Genomic DNA, 20448 nt, shown 5'->3' on the forward strand with positions numbered 1-20448 from the left:
ATATAATTGGATCTTGAATAAACCATGGTCGTAAGTAATAACGAGATACGGATATCGTTATTACGGATAGACCATCACGTGTGGCATTTCTTACTTGTGAAGTAAGTAGCTGATCTCACAAGTTAAAGTGTGGTGACACTTAAATGAACACGTGGATGTTTGTTATAGAACAAAACATTGGAGACCCGTCGAGAGATTCCACATGGATAACTATCTGAGTGTCGGTGGTTAATCTCTAACATTCGGTAGTGAAATTGGTCCTTTGACTTGAGGTCGTCATGGTACCTTATATGAGGACAGTCATACTTTGGCGGTGTTGGATGTTGCTCTGAAAAGGGCCGCTAATACGACATCGTTCGGGTACGTCAAGAATCGTATGAAGGTTGTGATTGATCAATAAAGGATTCGTCACTCTTAGATAGTAGGAGATTATGATCTGCGTTTCATTCAATTAAGTCAATGATGAAATCCTTGGCCAAGGTGTACTCATAAGTCGAAAAGGAGTTTTCGATTTATATTGACTTAATAGTGGAGTGAAAGATATGATCGATGATCGAGATTGACACAATTCCATATCTCGTAATTGATCGGATCATATTGACGAAGGGATTATAGTTTCACGGTAAACGAACGAATTTGGTTTTGTCATACCACGTGACATTTCCCGTCACATGTATTGCCCTGACACATTGATAGATGTCAATCAGGGACGGCGAATGTGAATTGACGATAAATTGAAAGAGTGTTTTAATTTATCAATTTTGATTAGATCAAAATAATATTTCACGTCGTTAGGCATAGTGGTCGGGAACCTAATGGGTCACACACAAAAGAGAATTGGAAGATTGCAAATTGCCAATTGATTAATTTAACAATCGTTGGATAAATTAATTAATTTGATTTGTTATTTATATTTTCGAATTAATTAATTGAATTAATTAATTCACGGACCGGACCGGACCGAGCCTGTCTGGGTTTATATAAATACATAACTAGGGTTTGAGGTCCATTAAGGTTTTCATTATTCTTGCTAGCACAAGAGAAAACCCTAGAGGCTGCAATCAAATTCTCTGTGTGGATTACCGTTGGAGGCTGGACAATTGGACAGCTGTGGTGGCGAATCAAAGTTGTGGAACGAAAAGAAAAGCAAAAGGATTGCAGATCTGGAAAAGGTACAATCTTATCACAATTCCTAACCAAACACAATGAGATCTATTGGATGGGAATCGAAATATATTTTAAATTCCGCTGTGCATGTATAAGTAAATTCCCAACAAAAGGAAGATAGAGAACAAGAAATTTACGTCGTTCAGCACTTTAGATTTACGTCCATTGGCAGAGACAAGACGAATGTCACTACACAAAAGGGGAGAATACAAAACAGTACTACATACTGAATCCTGAAACCGCGCCCACAAAGTATATACTATGAGATTATATTGAAAGTACTCAGACTGAAATCTCCCAGCGAAAGCATGTACACTAGGTAAAAAAACAAGTACCGGGGCTCCTATCTATAATAGAACAAAAGATTGGCTATTGGCCCTCTTTCATTGTAGGAAAAATAAATAAATTCCTATCATGTTCCTATTTTATGTGGGGCAAAACAAGGTCATCACATGACATTGATAGTCTGTACTAGTTTTGATAAGTCTGTACTAGTGAAACTATAGTTTTGGATTTTGTTATATTCTTGAAATATTCACCAACCTTTACATGACCAAGTTGTGTTACTTGCATTCCTGAATTGGGAATTGGAATAGGGCGACCTGCTTTCAACCGGTGGAAGAACCATTCTTCAACAGGATTATAGTTCAGTGGCCCATAGATGTAAACTGGCCTCAGAGACGTATAATTTACACCTCGTGATTCCAACAAGCTCTCTGTCTCGAGCTTGCCCTTGTGTCGGCTCTTTGGATCTACTGCATCAACCTTCAATAGGGAACAGAGAACATCTCACAGATATTACGGGAGACAATAGTGAAATCAAAGCATAGTCAAAAGATTCATAGAAATTCACGGTCAGCTTGCAAAAACAAATACGAGATAGAATACAAACCTCAAAATGTGGTAGATAATCAGTTTTGAGGTAAACGCCAGCTGAGGAGCAGTATATGTACCTGTAGATTCAGTTGAACTAGATTAGCAGGATTCTGTGGAATCTAACTCGAACATACATCAGAAACAAAAGCTTTGGTCAAGTTAAATGATCGACAAAGGCAAAGTTCATTCAATCAAGACCATAATAAGAAACAGTCCACTAAGCACCATAAAGCAACTATTCATATAGTCACAAATATCCTAGGTACTATAAATCAAAGAGAAGAAAAGATATATACGCTTATCATATTCATGATAAATCAACGCTTGAAAAATAAGCAATTTATAGTGCTTCAAAGATATATTGCTGTCACGTTATTGTGCAATTATTTTAATTCTGAACTGTTAGCTCCATTTTTACACTTAAGCAATAACCTACAGAGAGAGACATAAAATCCAAAATATTTGATACATGGCCTCGTCAATATATGATATATCTTGAGATGCATAACTTCAGCCACTTCAGGTTAGAAGCTTAGGCCCTGTTCTCTTTACCGTTTTCGGGCCGTTTTCTGTTTTCGATTTTTCAAAACGGTGAAAACGTGTTCTCTTTCCCGTTTTCGAAAACGAATTTTCGAAAACGAAAAAAAAATTTGTGAAGAAAACACAAAACGACTTTTTTGTCGTTTTGGGCGTTTTCAGTGTAAAACTTGAAAAAACTGAAAACGCGGGAAACCCCTTTTTTTTTTTCGGAGGTGGTATGGTGATTCTCAAAATTTCAAAAAAAAAAAATTTTTAAATTATTATATATATATATAATTTTTTTTTTTTTTTTTTAAGGTGATCTTGTGGTGATTCTCAAAATTTCAAAAAAAAAAAAATTTCATTTTTTTGTTTTGAGAAACAATAAAAAAGAACGCATTTTCAACAATTTCAAAACAAACACTCAAAACACAAAACTCAAAATGAATTTAAAACTCAAAACACAAAACTGAAACACAAAGAGAACACCCCCTTACTGTTCCAGATTTGGTAATGCTTCCAATATGGGCTCTACTTCGACTGCTTCCCGCCCTGAAATCATAGCACAAAGATGGATAAAGAACTTAAATTTCCCAGACAAACTAGACTTTAAGTGCATACTATCTAGGATGTGTTTGAGCCTCATTTTTCTTTGGTTGAAAATGAGGTTTGTAATCTTGAATTTTTGGAGAGTGTGTGGTTAAAAAGTAAGAAAAAAATTTAAGTTTCTTTGCAAAATATTTTATTGAGAGAACGTGTAGTTGAAAATGAGTTTGAAAAAAAATGAATTTTTAGATAATGGGGAACAAATGGGGCCTAATACTATCTAATCCTCCCAACCAAGCAATCGCCATTGTTCACTGAGCAAGAACTGAATATATAACCCATAAATGCATGAAGGACATGTAATATTAATTGGGGAGCAATCCTCACCATTTATGTCATAAACGACATCGAATCCTTCTGCTGAAAGACTGCTCTTCACAAATTCAAAGTCCTTCCTGTCTCCCTTCAGGTGCAAGATCTGTACAATGAAAATGCTATTTAGCCCCCGTTTGGCCCCCTTGAAAATTCTTCAATTTAATTCAATTTTTTCTCTCTCCCACTTTCAACCACACAATTTTCAATAAAATAATATTACACTCAAATCGAAAACTTTTCAACCACACAATCTTCAAAAAAATACCATTTTCCCCATTATAAATCCAAATAATGGGGGCCAAACGGGGGCTTAATTCATCCATTCAATGAGAAAACACCATGGTAGACCTTAAACCAATATGCTCTTATGTAAGTTTTACAATAGACAGTTTCTTCCTTTAGTACTGTGAAGTTGACCGTACCAAGCATGTTTCAAGTGCTAAGTAAACATACCTTGGATGAAAAATCAGAAAAATCTTTGTCCGATTCACCAGGCAATTGCTGGGTAATGGGTGATTTTCCTCTGGTGAACAGAGTGATCTGCGCTTATTCCAAGTACTTAAATCCTCAAATTATTGGTATATTTATGTAATAGTAATTTTTTAAGGACGTCGACTAAACCTGATGGCCCTCCTTGACGAGAAGTCTGGACAAAAATACACCAATAAATCTGGTGCCTCCCATGATTAGAACTTTCTTCGCACTTGATGCTGTGACACGCAATTCTCCTTTCGGCTGCCATATTTTCCTTTTATACTACAGCAAAATAGTGATAAGGATAGCATTAGAATTACCTCCACACCATTTGTATACAGAACAAAGTATATGGAAAGGGGATATTCTCAATCTCGAGTGCTTAGTATTTATATCAAACTTGCAACGTTGGTAACTAATTTACCCTTCATTGCCTATAAGTTGAAGCATTGGCTGAATATTTTAAGCCGATTGGGTATTAAAACAAGTTCTCATTAGTTGGATTTTTCGTAAACTTAGATTAAGTGAACACTACTCTCTCGAACCACCTTAATCTCTTAGACAAGACAAGTGGTGTCAAACTGGTAAATGTCCTAATCCATGTCTCGTTCTTACTCATTTATAAAAAATAGTGTGCACATTACATCTTTCACAAAAAATGGTGAATTTGAGTTAAGACAAGATTTCAATAAATAAGCGTGCCCAATTTCTAACCTTAAAAATAGACAAAAGGAATACTTAGTGCTAGACTCAAGGTATTAAGTCTCGTACTTTCATTCTTATTAAGAGAAAATACCCCGTTGCGTATTGTTATCATCTTTAGTCGAGGTGGGATATTAATTCTTCAAGAAAAGTATAAACACGTTAACACACAGGATCATATGTTTGTATTAAGAGGGACTACCTGAACCGAGGCAGTGAGTCGGGCGCCATTGAAATCGGAAAATGATGACTGAAGGACGGCGGAAGACGGCTGCTTGTGTTGCACCACCACCAGACTTGCCATGATTAATTCCAAGTTCCTCTACACCACCACTCTTAGTTAGAGGGGCCTCTGTTTGAAATAAAAATTTTAAGGGCTCTGATTTTTTTCTCTCTTTTTATGCTTTATATATTGATTTTCTCTCATTCTTACAATTGGGATAAGACAATGGCTTCACTCTCACCACAACTTCGGTTATATCCATATATGCAGCCTCCCCTTCCAAACATGACCGTTGGTAGATCCCGTAGTGTTAAGGGTGAAAAGACTACATTGCCCTAAGAGAAGACATAATTTGGACCCCACAACTGGGGGACCGGGTACTCGTTAAGAAGGCGGCCCATTTTCTTTAAAAAAAAAAAAAAGGTTGAACCCCAACTTTAAGGTCCCTCACGGCCCGGTCCCTGGAGTATTTGTCATCGCCCAGAGGATTTGGGCATCACTTACCAAACATGCCCAACAATCTCCACCTTGATGTCAAATCATCATGCAAGTCAGATAAGATAACAAATAGCTTAAGAGAAGAGACTTACAAGTTTGTACCGATGTTTAGAAGATCAAGGCAGCTTCTAAACTTTACCAATGGGAGCACCTTAGTTCCCATATCTGCAGGATTATATTCTAAAAGAATTTTCTCAAGTTTTATCAGTTCTTGAGAAACCATATCTCTAATGAAATGCAATCTAACATCTATATGTTTAGTACGTTCATGAAATACAGGATTTTTGCATAGGTGAATAGCAGATTGACTATCGGGATATATTGTCACATTGTCCTTAAAAACACCAAGTTCATTTAATACACCTTTAAACCACATAGATTCTTTAAAGGCTTCAGTAGCAGCAATGTATTCTGATTCAGTAGTGGATAATGCAACAACATGTTGAAGTTGTGATTTCCAACTAACACATGAATTACACAAAGTAAACATGTAGGAAGATGTAGATTTTCTATTATCTCTATCACCAGCATAGTTAGCATCGGTAAAACCTTTCAATTTTATTCCTTCAGTACTAAACTTATATATTAAGCCAACATTGCATGTTCCTTTCAAATATCTAAACAATCATTTCAAAACCTCCCAATGTTTGCGACCCGGGTTGGACATACACCTGCTAAGTGTACTAACAACAAAGGCTAAGTCAGGTCTAGTACACACCATTGAAATATCACAAAACCAGTGGCATTTGTATATGGAATTCATTTCATATATTCTTCTTCTTCTTCTTCTTCTTCTTCATTAGCAGGTGATTGTTCTTTAAATAATACAAAGTGATTAGTTAAAGGTAATGTAACAGGTTTACATTTATTCATACCAAATTTTTTCAAAATTTTCATGATATATAGAGCCTGATGTAAAAATAAAATTGATTTAGACATATCTCTTTGAATTTCCATGCCTAAAATTCTTTTAGTATTACCTAAGTCATTCATATCAAATTCATTACTTAAAATAGTTTTTACATCATTTAACAACTTCAAGTTGGGACCAATCAAAAGCATATCGTCCACGTATGGTAAGAAAAATAGACAGTCATTATTGTTTGTATTACCTTGATAGTACAAGCAATGATCAAATTCACTCCTTTTAAAACCAATTGTTTTAACAAACGAATCAAAACGTTTATACCATTGTCTAGGAGATTGTTTTAAACCATATAAAGAGCGTTTAAGAAAACACACATGATCATATTTTTGTTTATTTTCAAAACCTTTAGGTTGATCCATAAAAATCTTTTCATCAAGTTCTCCTGCAAAAAAGCAGTTTTAACATCAAGTTGTTCAAGTTCCCAATTGAAATGTGCAACTAATGCAAGCATAGTCCTAATTGTGGTATACTTAACAACTGGAGAAAAGATCCCATTATAATCTACCCCTTCCTTTTGTGTATAACATTTGGCCACAAGTCTAGCCTTAAACCTCAAACCATCTCCTTTGGTAATTCCCTTCTTAATTCTAAAAATCCATTTACACCCAATTATTGACTTGTCTTTAGGTCTTAGGACTAATTCCCATGTTTGATTCTTATCAAGGGAATTTATCTCTTCTTTCATTGCTTTCACCCAATTCTTAGATTATTCACTCCTTAAGGCTTCTTCATACGTGTTTGGTTCCCTATCAACTAGTTCTTCATAGCTAGCATAAGCAAGTTCAAAATCAGACTCTAACCTTTGAGGCACTGTATGTGTTCTTCTAACTCTGTTTCTAATTAATTGGTAATCAGACAAAGAGTTTTGCTCTCCTTAATATTCCTCTATAACTTCATCTCTCTCAATATTTTCACTCTGATTTTCTTCTAGATCAGGATTTTGATGCTCCACCTCGATTGCGATGGTGGGGGTTTGAACACTTAAGGACCTTAAATTTACTTGAGATTCATCACTAATGTTTTCTTGCTATTTTTCTCTTAAGGTGTCACTTTCTGATTTTAGACACGACATTTCAGACTCATTAAATGTAACATCACGACTTATGATGATCTTAATTCCATTTTGACTTCTATCCCAAAGCCTATACCCTTTAGCTCCTTCAGGATATCCTAAAAAAAATACATTTCCTAACTCTAGGTTATAGTTTTCCCTCATTTTGATAAGAGAAAGCAGCACAGCCAAAAGTTTTTAACACAGTATAGTCAGCACATTTACCATACCATTTTTCATGTGGAGTATCCCATTTAATGCAGTAGAAGGTGTCAAATTAATCAGATATCATGCAGTGATAACAGCTTCACCCCAAAAAGATTTAGAAATTCCAGAACTCAACATCATATATTTAACTTTGTCAAGTAAAGTACGATTCGTACGTTCAGCCACCCCATTTTGTTGAGGTGTATAAGGAACAATTTTATGTCTAGTAATTCCACATTTTTCACACAGATCATCAAAATCATTATTACAGAACTCGAGACCATTATCAGTTCTTAGATATTTTATCTTTTTACCAGTTTGAGTTTCAACTTGCAATTTCCATATTTTGAAAATTTTAAAGGTTTCAGATTTATCTTTTAACAAATAAACCCACACCATACGAGAGTAATCATCAATTACCATCTATTGTAGGATTAGTAGCAAGCCCCCATAAATCAATATGAATATATTCCAAGACTTTAGTAGTTTTATACATACCAGATGAAAAAGATGACCTATGATGTTTTCCAAGTACACAGTGATCACAAAAAGGCATATTAGACACACAGTCTTTTTCAAATACACCTTTATCATTTAGCAGTTTAAGTCCTTTAATACTTATGTGAGCTAATCTATTGTGTCACTTGTGTGTGTCATCAATGTTGGTCAAATTTATAGAAAAAGTTGAATTTTTAACAATTTCAGCAGTAGTCACATAAATACCGTTTCTTTTAGTACCTTTACATGTGACAAGAGCACCCTTAATTATTTTAAGCATATTGTTTTCAATTTTATCAATAAAATTATCAGTTTCTAATGCTCCTACTGAAATAAGATTTCTAGTCATTTCAAGAATATATTTAACTCCATGTAATTTAAGCACATAACCAGTGTCAAATTTTAACGTGATATCATCGATACCAGCAATTTTAGATGCATGATTATTACACAAAATAGCATGACCACTTGCAGATTCTTGCATATTTTCAAACTAGTCTTTATGTGATGAAACATGAAATGATACACCAGAATCAAGTATCCATTCATTTAAATGTGATTTCACAGTCAAATTTACTTCAGTAAGTTCAGAGTTTAATAACATATATACTTCACAAAATTCATAAGAGGAAGTAATAACATTTGCCTCATCGTGAACATTTTCCTTTTGTTTGTTTTTCTCAACATAACAATCTTTAATGAGTGTCTAGTTTTACCGCAACCATAGCATTTTTTACATTTAGTTTTATTTCTTGACCCCTAGATAAACTTCTACTTTTCTTTTTACTATTAGACACGTATCCACTTTGGTTATCACGAGTTCTTGATTAAGACCTACTTCTCATAATATGAACATCACCACTTCTTCTCTCGACTCTCTCAGCTCGCATTTTCATTTCTTTACTTCTTAACGAGTCTATGACAATTTCAGGTGTCAAAGTATCTCTCCCATATTTAATAGCATTTTTAACATCTCTATAAGTTTCAGGGATAACATTTAACAAAATTATTGCCTTATTCTCTTCAGATACTTTTTCACCATAATTAGTGAAATCTTGCACGAGTTTATTAAAGATATCCAAATTATTATCCAAATCTTTTGAAGAATCGATTTTGAAGCTAAAAAAACTTTCAAGTAGAAAAAGTTTGTCTGGAGTTGACTTAGATACATAAAGTTCCTCCAATTTTTCCCAAAGTTCTTGAACTGATTTTAATTTACCAACTTTCTTAATACCGCATCAGACAGGTGTAATATTATAGAAGTGTTCATCCATATTCTCTTTTTATTCGTTAGTCAAGTTTGTAGGAAAAGAGTTATCAATAGCTTTGGAAACCTTTTGTTGGATAAGAATATCTTTCATTTTTTGTTTCCAAATTGAAAAATCTCCTTTACCATTAAAGACACCTACCTTAAAGTGATGTGTCGACATTTTACCAAAAAATGCACAAAACACAAATTTATATATGTAAAAGTCACAGGTCACAGATTATACAGAGTAACAAGATTTATATAGTTTCACAATAATACGCTATTCTAGAACCCCAGGGTTTCGCGAGAATCAATTTCTCATATCAAGGGAAGAACTAGAATAGGAATCCAGGTACAAGTCTAAAATAATACGAGATAACGCAACATTCAACAAATTAATCTAATGACGAATAAATAATTTCACTTAGAAAATTAAACAGATAATGACAAGTAATCCTAGGTTCTATTAATAAGCAATGGTTGCTAAGCAATGACAACCCTCAATCCTAATGATCACCCCACATGATGATATGCTAGTGCGATAATGTAAAGTTTCTGCCAATTTACCAGAGTGGACTTTTCTGAGTCCGTAAATTATGAGAGATGTGAATTTACTGCTTTAGGGTCGCAATTTTGGCCTAAAGTAATTCAGTAAATATGTGGCAATTTCGACCGTTGATCCACCAAGGGCAAAATCGTCCAATTTTTCCTGTGTAACCTGAAACAAAAAATTTCCAACACGAAAAATGTTAGAAATAATGTGAGGAACAAATTGTTTGAAGACAACTTCCCAAGAATCTGATCCATACCCCCTCACGCGCCTCTGCCATAGTTGCCACCCGCCATCGTCGGAATCACGCGCTGCACACCCAGTATCGCCTCCACCTGCACGTCTGAACCCTGGTCTCTGTTTCACCAATAGACTTTTGGATTGACTAGAAATTGAGTTTTTACATTCAATTTTTGTACAAGAAACTGGGCAATCCGATTTTTTCTATTTTCTGTCGATTTTTGGCCGAATTTTCACCACCTCCAAGCTCTGATACCAATTGTACAACAAATCCACCTATAAATCGAATCAAACAATCAATTAGTTTAGGATTTGTAGAGATTCAAAGAAAAGAAAACAAGACCAAAAATGCATAAAATTCAAGAACGATTTCCCCTTATTGATTCGGCTCAGAAACTCGATCTACCCCACAAATGTTTCTCCAATTTGAAGGCCATTTTTAATCACAAAGACAAATTCACAAAGAAAGGCAGAGGAGGTGTCGTGTATTGCACAAAGCAGGGAGAGTTCCTTCTTCTTGGTTTTTCTCTCAGTTTTTGGTGTTTATAAAATGAAGGTAAATGCTCCAATTTATAGACTTAGTAAGGAGAACGAATTTTCCAGGAGTCTTGCAAGATTAGGATAGAAGATTTGCAAGATTATGTTAATCCAAAAGGATAGAGTTCATCCGAGACGGGATAAGAAGGTTAAAAGAAAAGATATCGATTTATTTATCCATCTTTTCTTGTGATTTTAAATTACCTTCAAGTTGGATATTGAGCATCTAGTCCAATGGACTGATTACCTCTAAATATTCAACATAATTGGACTACTTCAATTGTGGTGTAGATATAATTCTTCAATCCTAAGCTTATAGCCTAAGAAGTTAAAACGGGCCTCGATTTTTTATCGTCGTCTAGGGGATTTTGGTATCACTTACCAAAATGCCCAACAATAACTATTGTGAAATATTTTCATCATCCAACTTAGCAAAAATGTGTTGTTGGACAAGTAGTGCTTTTTCTTTTTTACTTTTCTTTGATTTTGTTTCTTTATTAAGTGCATTCCAAAACACACATTTTTGTCTACCTGAACTATAAAAATTAAAAATAATGGAGTAATCTATTTTATATATCGCATTTCCACCTCAGCAATCCTGCTAAATTAGTAGGATAGAATGCCTAAATGAAACAAGAATGAAAGCTCAGTGATCTAAAAAGAAAATAAATAAATAAATAAAGTTTGGTTACCAAATAGAAGAAATGCTGTAAGTTGGGTGACTAACAGATAATTTTAACGCACAGTCATTTATGAACAGTATGACAAATTCTCTCTTGCTGGGTGTGGATCATAAAATTATCCTAGATACATGTCTCTTTGTATAGTCAGGTCAAAACTATACGATCAGGCATGCCTTCATGTAGGGCAATTTTCCAGTCTTGCGAGATTTTTATTTTTATGCGATTTTCGAAGTAGTTAGATTAAGAGTCCATCATTATGATAGAGCTTGTAATTGTGATTTTCAATTCTTGATGACACGGTGTCCATTTACTGCGGACCACATAAATGATCGAGGAATGATATGATTCCAAAAATTTGTTATCATATGTGACTTTTTAAATATTTTAGATATGTGTTGTCTTATTGACTCTGGATGACTTGGTGACAAATTTTTGCAGACTTGCTCTCGGTCAATTGGACGGATTTCTACTTCAATGTCAGAAAAATGGCGCTCGAGACGGGCTTAGAGCGGCTCAAAATATTTCCCACCTTTCAAGTGAATTTCGAGATTATGGGTATTGCTCTCTCTAGTTTACAGATAGGTAAATTGGATCTAAAGAATTTACCTTCACGTCCTTATAAAGGTCTCCGACTCTTGCCCAGGCAGGTGAAATTGAAGTGAGGTCGTGATGTTATTGATGTTATTTTTGTTGTAAGGTTATTTTTGTTGACTTAGTTGTTAATATGCCTTGTTTGGGTGCTATTGAATATGGTCTATACTACATACTAAGGGGGTGTTTAAACCACATTATTTTGGTAATAATGCATTCTTGAATAATGTATTAATGAAAAATGTGTGGTTAAAAAATAAGGAAAAGTTCTTGATCTACGTGTAAAATTATTTTTTTGAAAAATGTATGGTTGAAATAATGTCAAATCATTATTTAAGAATATTTTTTTTTTGAAATAATGTGACTCAAACAGGCCCTAAATATTCTTCGGTCAGTATCTTGTCGACCCTTGGCCGATTCACCCAATATTTGTAGTTTGTGTCAGATTGACAGGTTTCGTCTTGATTTTAATGGAGTTCTTAACATATTTTTGATACATGAGCTATTTTTTTAATTTTTGATATAGAACGAAAGCAGGACAGAAAATGGGCATATTAACACATTTATTTCAAAGGAATGATGCACATGGTTTGTTAATTATTTAATTTTGGGGAGTTTTAGGCCCCGTTTGGTAGTCTTTTTTTTCAAAATGTATTTTTTTCTTTTTTTTTTTTAACAACACATTCTTTATTAAAATAATATTATACGTAAATAAACTTTTTTTCTTATTTCTCAGCCACATATTTCACATCAATTTACTATTTTAAAATATATTTTTACATAAAAATATCTATCAAACACCCCCTTAATATGGAGCCAAAGTCGATGGGTGCATTTTAAATATGGCAGTTTTTGAAAACTTTTGCGCATATAGCCAAATCTAGAAGTATTTTTGCACATGTGGCCACATCTAGAAGTACATGCCTTGCTTGATAGGGATTAAAATTTAAATTTAGATAAGTCAATATCAATAATTAATTTTAATAATATATTTCACGTGTCTATAATTTTTTAACTCCACATTTTATCATTTTTTTATCGAAATTCATTAAAAACTTGATTTTAATTCTCACCAAACATAAGACATAAAATTCTACTTTTGTAAAAGTGACTTAAATTTTTCGGTGGATCAAAAGTTAGAGCACTAATTTTGAATCACTTGATCTTCTAAGATAGTGATGTAAAATTTGGTTTAAATTGGTATATTCAAAATTGCTTATACATCTTTATATACGTTTCGGTGGATTTAAATTCAAATTATACTTAATGGAAAGATTTAAATTTACTTTTTGGACGTAACTTACATTTCTTTTACATTTTCTATTGAAAATATATAATTTGCCTCTCCTTTACATTCCTCCATTGGAGATGTTTTCGATAAGAAGGTATCGGAAAGTAAATAGAATGGGATTTGTAAATACACTATATTAAGGTTTTGTCAATACACCTAATTAGGTTTTGGTCAATATAAGTGGTTAGGCGTTGGGGTTGGGTGGTCAAGTGAATTCTAGAATATAAATATATCTGGTCAATTAATAGATTTTTGGACAAGTCCAAAAATCGTTTAGAGATCCTTCTGTCACACAGCTTTGAAAAGCTTGGGACCACTGCTGTGTATTTTTGACAGGTTATGAAACTCCAATGCAAATTTCCCATTTTTTAATAAATTAAAGTTTTGGATGTAATTTGCAGATTTTTAAAATGTTTGGGACCTTCACTGTAATAGTCGCATATCACTTGAACAAAAATATTCTAACCTGTTTCGTAATTTTCTTATGTTTCGTATTCTCATTTCATTTTCTTAACATTTCGCTTTTTATTGTCATTTTTTCGCCTGCGCTACAATAAAATATTTCTTAGCAATGCATAAACATTAAGAAAGACAAGAAATGTTAGGAGCCTTTTCTACATAATGCACCAAAAAATGACTACAAGAAGAGTTGTTCAGTTCCATCAAATTCCTCAAACTATCATAAATTCTCTGAACTGGCCACAAAATTCACCCACCCATTTGAACCCACAATTTGTAGCTAAACCTCCTTCAATCTTAGCTACTGATCTCATAATGTCATATTTTGATAAGGGGTTGCTTAAAGAAGCTCGAGTACTGTTCGATGAAATGCCTGAACGAGACGTGGTTGCTTGGTCTTCTATGATCAGTGGATACACCTCGTGCAACCACTATAAGCGTGCTTGGACAACGTTCTACGAGATGATGAGGGATGGTGTCAACGTGCAACCTAACCAGTTCACGTTCTCTAGCGTACTTAAGGCTTGTAAAGGCATGCGGTCGCTGTCTTGTGGTGCATTGACTCATGGATTGGCTCTTAAGCATAGCATGCATGGGAATTTGTACGTTGATAATGCGCTCATGGACATGTATGCAACGTGTTGTGATGGTATGGAGGATGCATTCATGGTTTTTGAGGAGATAAAGGTTAAGAATGCGGTGTCATGGACTACATTGATAGCTGGTTACACTCACCACGGCGATGGTCATGGAGGACTTCGAATTTTTAAACAAATGATATTGGTACGTATATTAATCTGTCTGGTCATGTATAATATCTGTTGGCAATGGCACATAAAAAGACAAAAATTACATACAATAGATTTTCCGCACACTGAATCCCCATACAGATTTTGTGATACTCTAATCAGCAAATTGCATCATATACAAGATTTTAAGTTGGTTCAGTTAGCTTGTTTTCTCATACCTGTGTGAACAGGAGGAGGCTGAACCAAATCCATACAGCTTTTCAATTGCTGTTAGAGCTTGTGCCTCAATTGGCTCACATGTTTATGGAAAGCAGATACATGCTGCAGTGGTGAAGCATGGATTTGAATCCAGTATTCCTGTAATGAATTCAATATTAGATATGTATTGCAGCTGTAGTCATTTGAGTGAAGCAGATCGATGTTTTCATGGAATGCCTGAGAGAAATATAATCACATGGAACACTTTGATTGCGGGACATGAAAAGTCTGATCCCCACGAGTCTCTCAACCACTACAGTCTTATGGAGTCTGAAGGTATCACTCCAAATTGCTTTACTTTTACTAGCATTATAGCCGCTGCAGCTAACATGGCGTTATTGAGTTTTGGAGAACCGGTTCATGGTAAAATTTTAAGAAGAGGACTAGGAAATGACTTAGCAGTAGCTAATGCTTTGATAGACATGTATGCGAAATGTGGAAGCATTGTGAATTCGTTCAAGATTTTCAATGTAATGTGTGATAAGGATATCGTTTCATGGACCTCTATGATGATTGGATATGGTAGCCATGGGTATGGAAAAGAAGCTGTTAAACTGTTTGATCAGATGATTCATTCTGGAATTAGGCCCGATAGAATCGTGTTTGTGGCAGTTCTGCATGCGTGTAGCCATGCTGGACTAGTCAATGAGGGTTTAAGGTATTTCAAATCAATGTTAAGTGATTATAATATCACCCCGGATCAAGATATTTATGGGTGTGTTGTGGATTTGCTAGGACGTGCTGGGCGAGCTAAAGAAGCTTATGAATTGATAGAATCTATGCCATTTATGCCTGATGAGTCCGTTTGGGGAGCATTTCTTGGAGCCTGTAAAGCGCACAAGCTTGCAGTGTTGGGAAAATTAGCAGCAAGCAAGGTATTAGATTTGAGGCCAAACGTTGCAGGGACGTATATGATGTTGTCAAACATATATGCGTCTGATGGTAAGTGGGGAGATGCTGCCAAAATGAGGAAATTAATGAGAAGAATGGTGAATAAGAAAGAGCCAGGGAGAAGTTGGACTGAGGTGAGGAATCAAATCTACAGTTTCGTTGCGGGAGATAAGTTGGGTTCCCATGTCGAGTGGGTCTATGAAGTTGTCGATAGTCTCGTTCTGCATATGAAAGAAGTAGAATGTAATCTTGATTTACATTGCTTAGTACATAACTTAGAAGATGGAACTTGAAGACGAGCTGCCATTGAGAAGTATATGATAGTGTCAAGCGTCAAACAAATTTCGGATTTAGTTATATTTATTTCGACTAGCATCTGGAGCAAGACGAATTAATCCGAATATTCGATATTCGGATGAATGAAATGACAAACTGATCTTTTGTTGTAATTGTAAATTTAACATGCAATGTAATTTTTATTTATATTTGTATTCAGTAATAATGAAGCGACAATGTAATTAAACATTTAAAAATTTTGTAGTCACTTCAATTTTATATAAAGACAATGTAGTTTCTTTACAGAGCATTGTTCATTCTTTACCCTTATTTATGTTATGGATTACTTTCCGTAGTTCTTCCAATCAAGATGTTCATTCCTCGGAGGGAATAGAAGCAAGCATATTGTGGTACTTGGTAACGAAACGGTATGCAAGAAAGTTTTCTTTCATGGGAATGGCAAGTCTCGAGCACTCTCATATTTGTTGAACATGCTACTTTACTACGCAACTTTTCACGATCTTCAATGTAGATATGCTCTACTTTTTAGAAATATCACATAAGATCTTTCATGTGATTGAGTGAGAAGGGGGCGAAAATTCGTAACTTTCAAATACATGCTTAGTGAATTAAGGGGAGGAAAAATTAGGCGAAAATTTCTAGTACTCTCATAATGTGAAAACTCGATACTTCCTATCACTGTTAAATTGACATGTGTTATTTATCTACATCTTGGTCCGATTGATAGTAGGTCTCATTTATCCAATACACATGTCAGTTAAATAATGGAGGAAGTACCGAGTATGTACCTTGAAAGTACGAAAAAAACATTCAACATAAGATTATGAATGCACAAGGCTCCTTATCAACTACTTCCCGCATGGCAGGTAACTTCATTCAAACTCAATGCTATAAGGTGTTCGACTTCTCCTCATTACAAAATACTGTAGCTTGTGCAAACAGGAGTTATGGATGCTGCTCATTGAATTCAACAGTAGTCAATATTCTACCATCTCCAGAACATAGAAAGCAGAATTTTTTTTTTTTTTTTTTTTTTTTTTTTTTTTTTTTTTTTTTTTTTTTTTTTTTTTTTTTTTTTTTTTTTTTTTTTTTTTTTTTTTTTTTTTTTTTTTTTTTTTTTTTACCTTCAATAGAAAAAACAAATATCATAAATATTACAAGGATAAAAACACCTTCTGATGTATAGTGCTGCTGACTGGGTTTCTCATAATGAGCCAAGGCAATCTAGTTATTAAATCACACATTTAACTATTTCTGCTAAGATTTCTGTCTCCAAAACTGTCCAATTGAAAGAGTAATTCATGTACAAAATTTTAGAGGCATCGCAGATTTTCAAAATTCGCTTAGTTTTAGATCAAATACTAGCTGATGATTTTCCGGACTTTAAATACCAAAAGTGCAAGCCCTATGCAAATTACGGAATACATACTATGGCAATAAAAGAGAGTTCCATTCAGCATGACAAAAGCATGAAGCTTGGACATATTATGGCAATTAAAGAGATTAACAAACCAATTAACTAAGAATAAAGAATAAACAAGAGAACTATCAGCCATATGCAAATGACGGAATACAACAGTACCCAATTCTTATTCCAAGTAAACTTGGGGTCTGTTACATGAATTCCTTTTTGCTATCGCTCGTTCAATCCAAAACTACTTATTTATGATATGTCCAATGAAATCAAATCTTTTGCAACCTCCTAACGTAACACTAATTTGGTCTAGCTGTCCCTCTCTCAACGTGTTATGTTGGGCTACCTAAAAGGGATTCTATCCATGAAAGAGAGTGCATATTAAAGTTCAACAAAGTGATATACTATCTCCAAATAAAGATACAAGGATCTGTGCATAACCTAGAAACTAAGAGGTGCAATAACTTACATCGTCATCGACTCATTGAATAGAAGAACTTTGTGATACTGTCATCTCTCATCTACAACATTTTTACTCAATAAAGAGCTCAGTGATATAATTCCTTTCCCTTTCATAACTGACAACACTTTTACATTTTTCTTCCTGTTTTGGGTGTCCGTGTGTTCAAAGGAGGGGGCAGCGGTAAAGAACTTCGAGACAGGAAAATCTTATCAATCTCAAGTTAATTAACGATTCTGGTTATGAAAAAACCTCTGGTAAACGTAATTAAAGTCTTGTGGTCTAACAATAAAAGCAACAAAAGGCAATGCAATTTGAAAATTCTGAGTACCTGCCACAATATGCTGACCAGTGACCAGTTATAGTCCATCGAATATCTTAAACAGATTTCATTCAATTGGGATAGATATAATGGCTTGCCGTCGACCCTACAGGTGGAAATGGTAGTCAAATTCACATCAAAATAACCCTAATGAAGAGAAGAAAATATAATAAGGATAGTAAATGCTCTAAATACTTGCATCTCCATCTTTAAACAGAGTCGAAATGCTAGTCTCATTTGTGCCGAAAACAGAAATCTGGTTCCTTAATGACTGGTGTCAAACAGGAGCATTAATTCATTCAATAACTTGGAAAATTGTAAAATTCAGGAGCCTCTGTGCATGCTCTTTAGGTCAACAGCACTGCTCGTCCAAGAAGATCAACCATGCAGCCATAGTGTTTAATGTTGGGTTCAATGTTGTATACTTTAACCATTGAATCAAAAAATTGGCGCCCCTCTCCTACAAGACCCACATGTCGACAGGCCCCAAGAACTGCCACAAAGGTTATTTCGTTGGGTACTACACATTTCTTCATCTCTTCAAAAAACTCAAGTGACCTCTCTACCTGTCCATTCATAGCGAAGCCAAGAATTACAGCATTCCATGAAGAAGTTCCCCTTTCCTCTAATCCATTAAAAACCTGCATTGCATTTTCCACACACCCACATTTCATGTACATGTCAATAAGAGTAGTACCAAGGATAGTGTTAACCTTCAGCTCATTCTTCCGTATGTAAGCATCTATCCATTTTCCTTGGTCAAGTGCAGCTAAGTGAGCACAAGAAGAAATCACACTGACCAAAATGGTCTCGTCGGGTTTAATACCATCATGCTGCATATCATTAAACAGTGCTAAAGCCTCCTGGTACCGATCAAGTTGGGTATAACCAGATATCATTGCACTCCATGACACAAGATCCCTCTCAGGCATTGTATCAAATAATTCTCTAGCCTTCTTGACCAAACCACATTTAAGGTATCCACTGATCATAGAGTTCCAAGATATCAGGTCCAAGCAAAAACCTGTATCGAACAATTTTTGTGCAGCCAATACATCACCACATCGTAAATACATGAAGATCAAAGCATTCTGAAGATTTACATAGGAATCCAAACCAACTCTTGTAAACAAACCATGAATAGATTCTCCCATTCCAAGATTCAGTAAATTTGCACAGGCAGAAAGCACGCTGACAGCAACTACCTCATCTACCTTAACTCCATTATGATACATATTCACAAGCAAATCCAAAGCCTCTTCGTACATGCCATTCTGCTCATAACAAGAAATCAATGCAGTCCAAGAAACCAAATCTTTTTCTTCCATTTCATTAAACAACTGATAAGCCTCACTCACTCTACCTTTCTTACCCAACAGCACAATCATAGAATTCGATGAGATCACGTTCTTTTTCGGCATCTTATTGTACATTAGCATAGCTTCCTCAACACTCCCTGATAAAACATACCCCGCCAACATCGAATTCCATGAAACTGAGTCCAACACAGGACTTTCATCAAACATCCTTCTTGCACCACTTACTTTACCACACACACTATACATATAAATTAAATTGTTCACCACATAGACATCACAATCAAAACCCATTTTCACCACATGATCATGCAACTCTCTGCCCTCAAATTCAGCAAATTCAACTGAGCAGCCCTGAATCAAGATTGGATAAGTAAAATTATCAATGCATAAAAAACTCTTCTTTAACATAGATTTATATAGAAAGATTGAATCTTGGGCCTGGTTTCTTTGCACGAAAGCCCTCAACATGGTGTTCCAAATGAACCCATTTGGATTCTCAATGTGACAGAAGATATTATGGGAATAATTAATGTGTATAAAGTTGGAGTCAGTGGAAAACTTGAGGATTCTGCTTGCGGCATAAGTGTCCTTGATAAACCCAGTGGAGACCATCTGTCCCAAAATCTGACTAAATTGCATGAATTTTCGGCATCGAATCAAAAGGGTATCTAAAATTGAGAAATTAATTGTTGTTCGTGAAATGGGATTTGTGTTAAAAGATGAGTTCATGGCTAAATCAACAATCAATAAATTATGAGTGGCCTCTAAGTCTTACTATACCCTCCTAACAAACTTATGAAGGACTTGTAAGTCTCAATAAAACCAGTGCATACTAAAAATCAGCAAACAAAAAAATGGAGACAATGGAGAGGGAGACGGCATAAATTTCTGGTTCGAATTCGCGCCTCCAATTTCCACTTCTTACTAATGAAGACGGTGGAATTAGATAAAATGGCCTCGTTACCAATTGAGGCTTTGACCATAAAGTTTTAATTATTTTAAAGATTTTTAATCGTTATTTATTGTCATATTTTATGTCTTCAATATTTTTTCATCACATTTTTATCGAGAATA

The 20448-nt window shown here is 34.8% G+C and overlaps 3 protein-coding genes and 2 long non-coding RNA genes across 5 annotated transcripts in view; 2 read left to right on the top strand and 3 right to left on the bottom strand.

Moving 5' to 3' along the window:
- LOC111409981 overlaps positions 1 to 1489 on the top strand; it is an 8892-nt gene extending 7403 nt beyond the window's left edge. The window contains exon 2 of the long non-coding RNA XR_002705591.1: positions 1281 to 1489. This is a non-coding gene — a long non-coding RNA (uncharacterized LOC111409981). The remainder of the gene's footprint in view (positions 1 to 1280) is intronic.
- The window catches only part of LOC111409980 (chloroplast stem-loop binding protein of 41 kDa b, chloroplastic), a 13747-nt gene extending 8603 nt beyond the window's left edge, over positions 1 to 5144 (bottom strand). The window contains exons 1-7 of the mRNA XM_023040123.1: positions 4862 to 5144; positions 4105 to 4239; positions 3937 to 4023; positions 3496 to 3586; positions 3060 to 3114; positions 2060 to 2120; positions 1711 to 1932 (exon numbers count right to left, since the gene is read on the bottom strand). Of these exons, the coding sequence (XP_022895891.1) occupies positions 1711 to 1932; positions 2060 to 2120; positions 3060 to 3114; positions 3496 to 3586; positions 3937 to 4023; positions 4105 to 4239; positions 4862 to 4963 (753 nt within the window). The 5' untranslated portion in view covers positions 4964 to 5144. The remainder of the gene's footprint in view (positions 1 to 1710; positions 1933 to 2059; positions 2121 to 3059; positions 3115 to 3495; positions 3587 to 3936; positions 4024 to 4104; positions 4240 to 4861) is intronic.
- Positions 5145 to 13681: 8537 nt separating this feature from the next.
- LOC111409982 (putative pentatricopeptide repeat-containing protein At1g56570) lies at positions 13682 to 16141 on the top strand. The gene is made up of 2 exons (XM_023040125.1): positions 13682 to 14447; positions 14644 to 16141. Exons 1-2 carry the CDS (start codon positions 13827 to 13829, stop codon positions 15853 to 15855), a joined length of 1833 nt encoding a protein of 610 aa, XP_022895893.1. The 5' UTR covers positions 13682 to 13826; the 3' UTR covers positions 15856 to 16141.
- LOC111409983 lies at positions 14686 to 18410 on the bottom strand. Its single transcript, XR_002705592.1, has 3 exons — positions 18065 to 18410; positions 16648 to 16813; positions 14686 to 14770 (listed from the first exon to the last, which is right to left on the bottom strand). It is a non-coding gene; the product is annotated as an uncharacterized LOC111409983 (long non-coding RNA).
- Position 18411: 1 nt separating this feature from the next.
- Positions 18412 to 20328, bottom strand: LOC111411157 (pentatricopeptide repeat-containing protein At2g22410, mitochondrial-like; the record flags this gene model as incomplete). Its single annotated transcript, XM_023041716.1, has 1 exon — positions 18412 to 20328. A coding segment is annotated over exon 1 (1692 nt), but the record flags the coding sequence as incomplete, so codon positions are not given.
- Positions 20329 to 20448: the final 120 nt, after the last annotated feature.

Source organism: Olea europaea, chromosome 15 (assembly GCF_002742605.1).
Source record: "Olea europaea var. sylvestris chromosome 15, O_europaea_v1, whole genome shotgun sequence".
Classification (NCBI taxonomy): Eukaryota; Viridiplantae; Streptophyta; class Magnoliopsida; order Lamiales; family Oleaceae; genus Olea; species Olea europaea.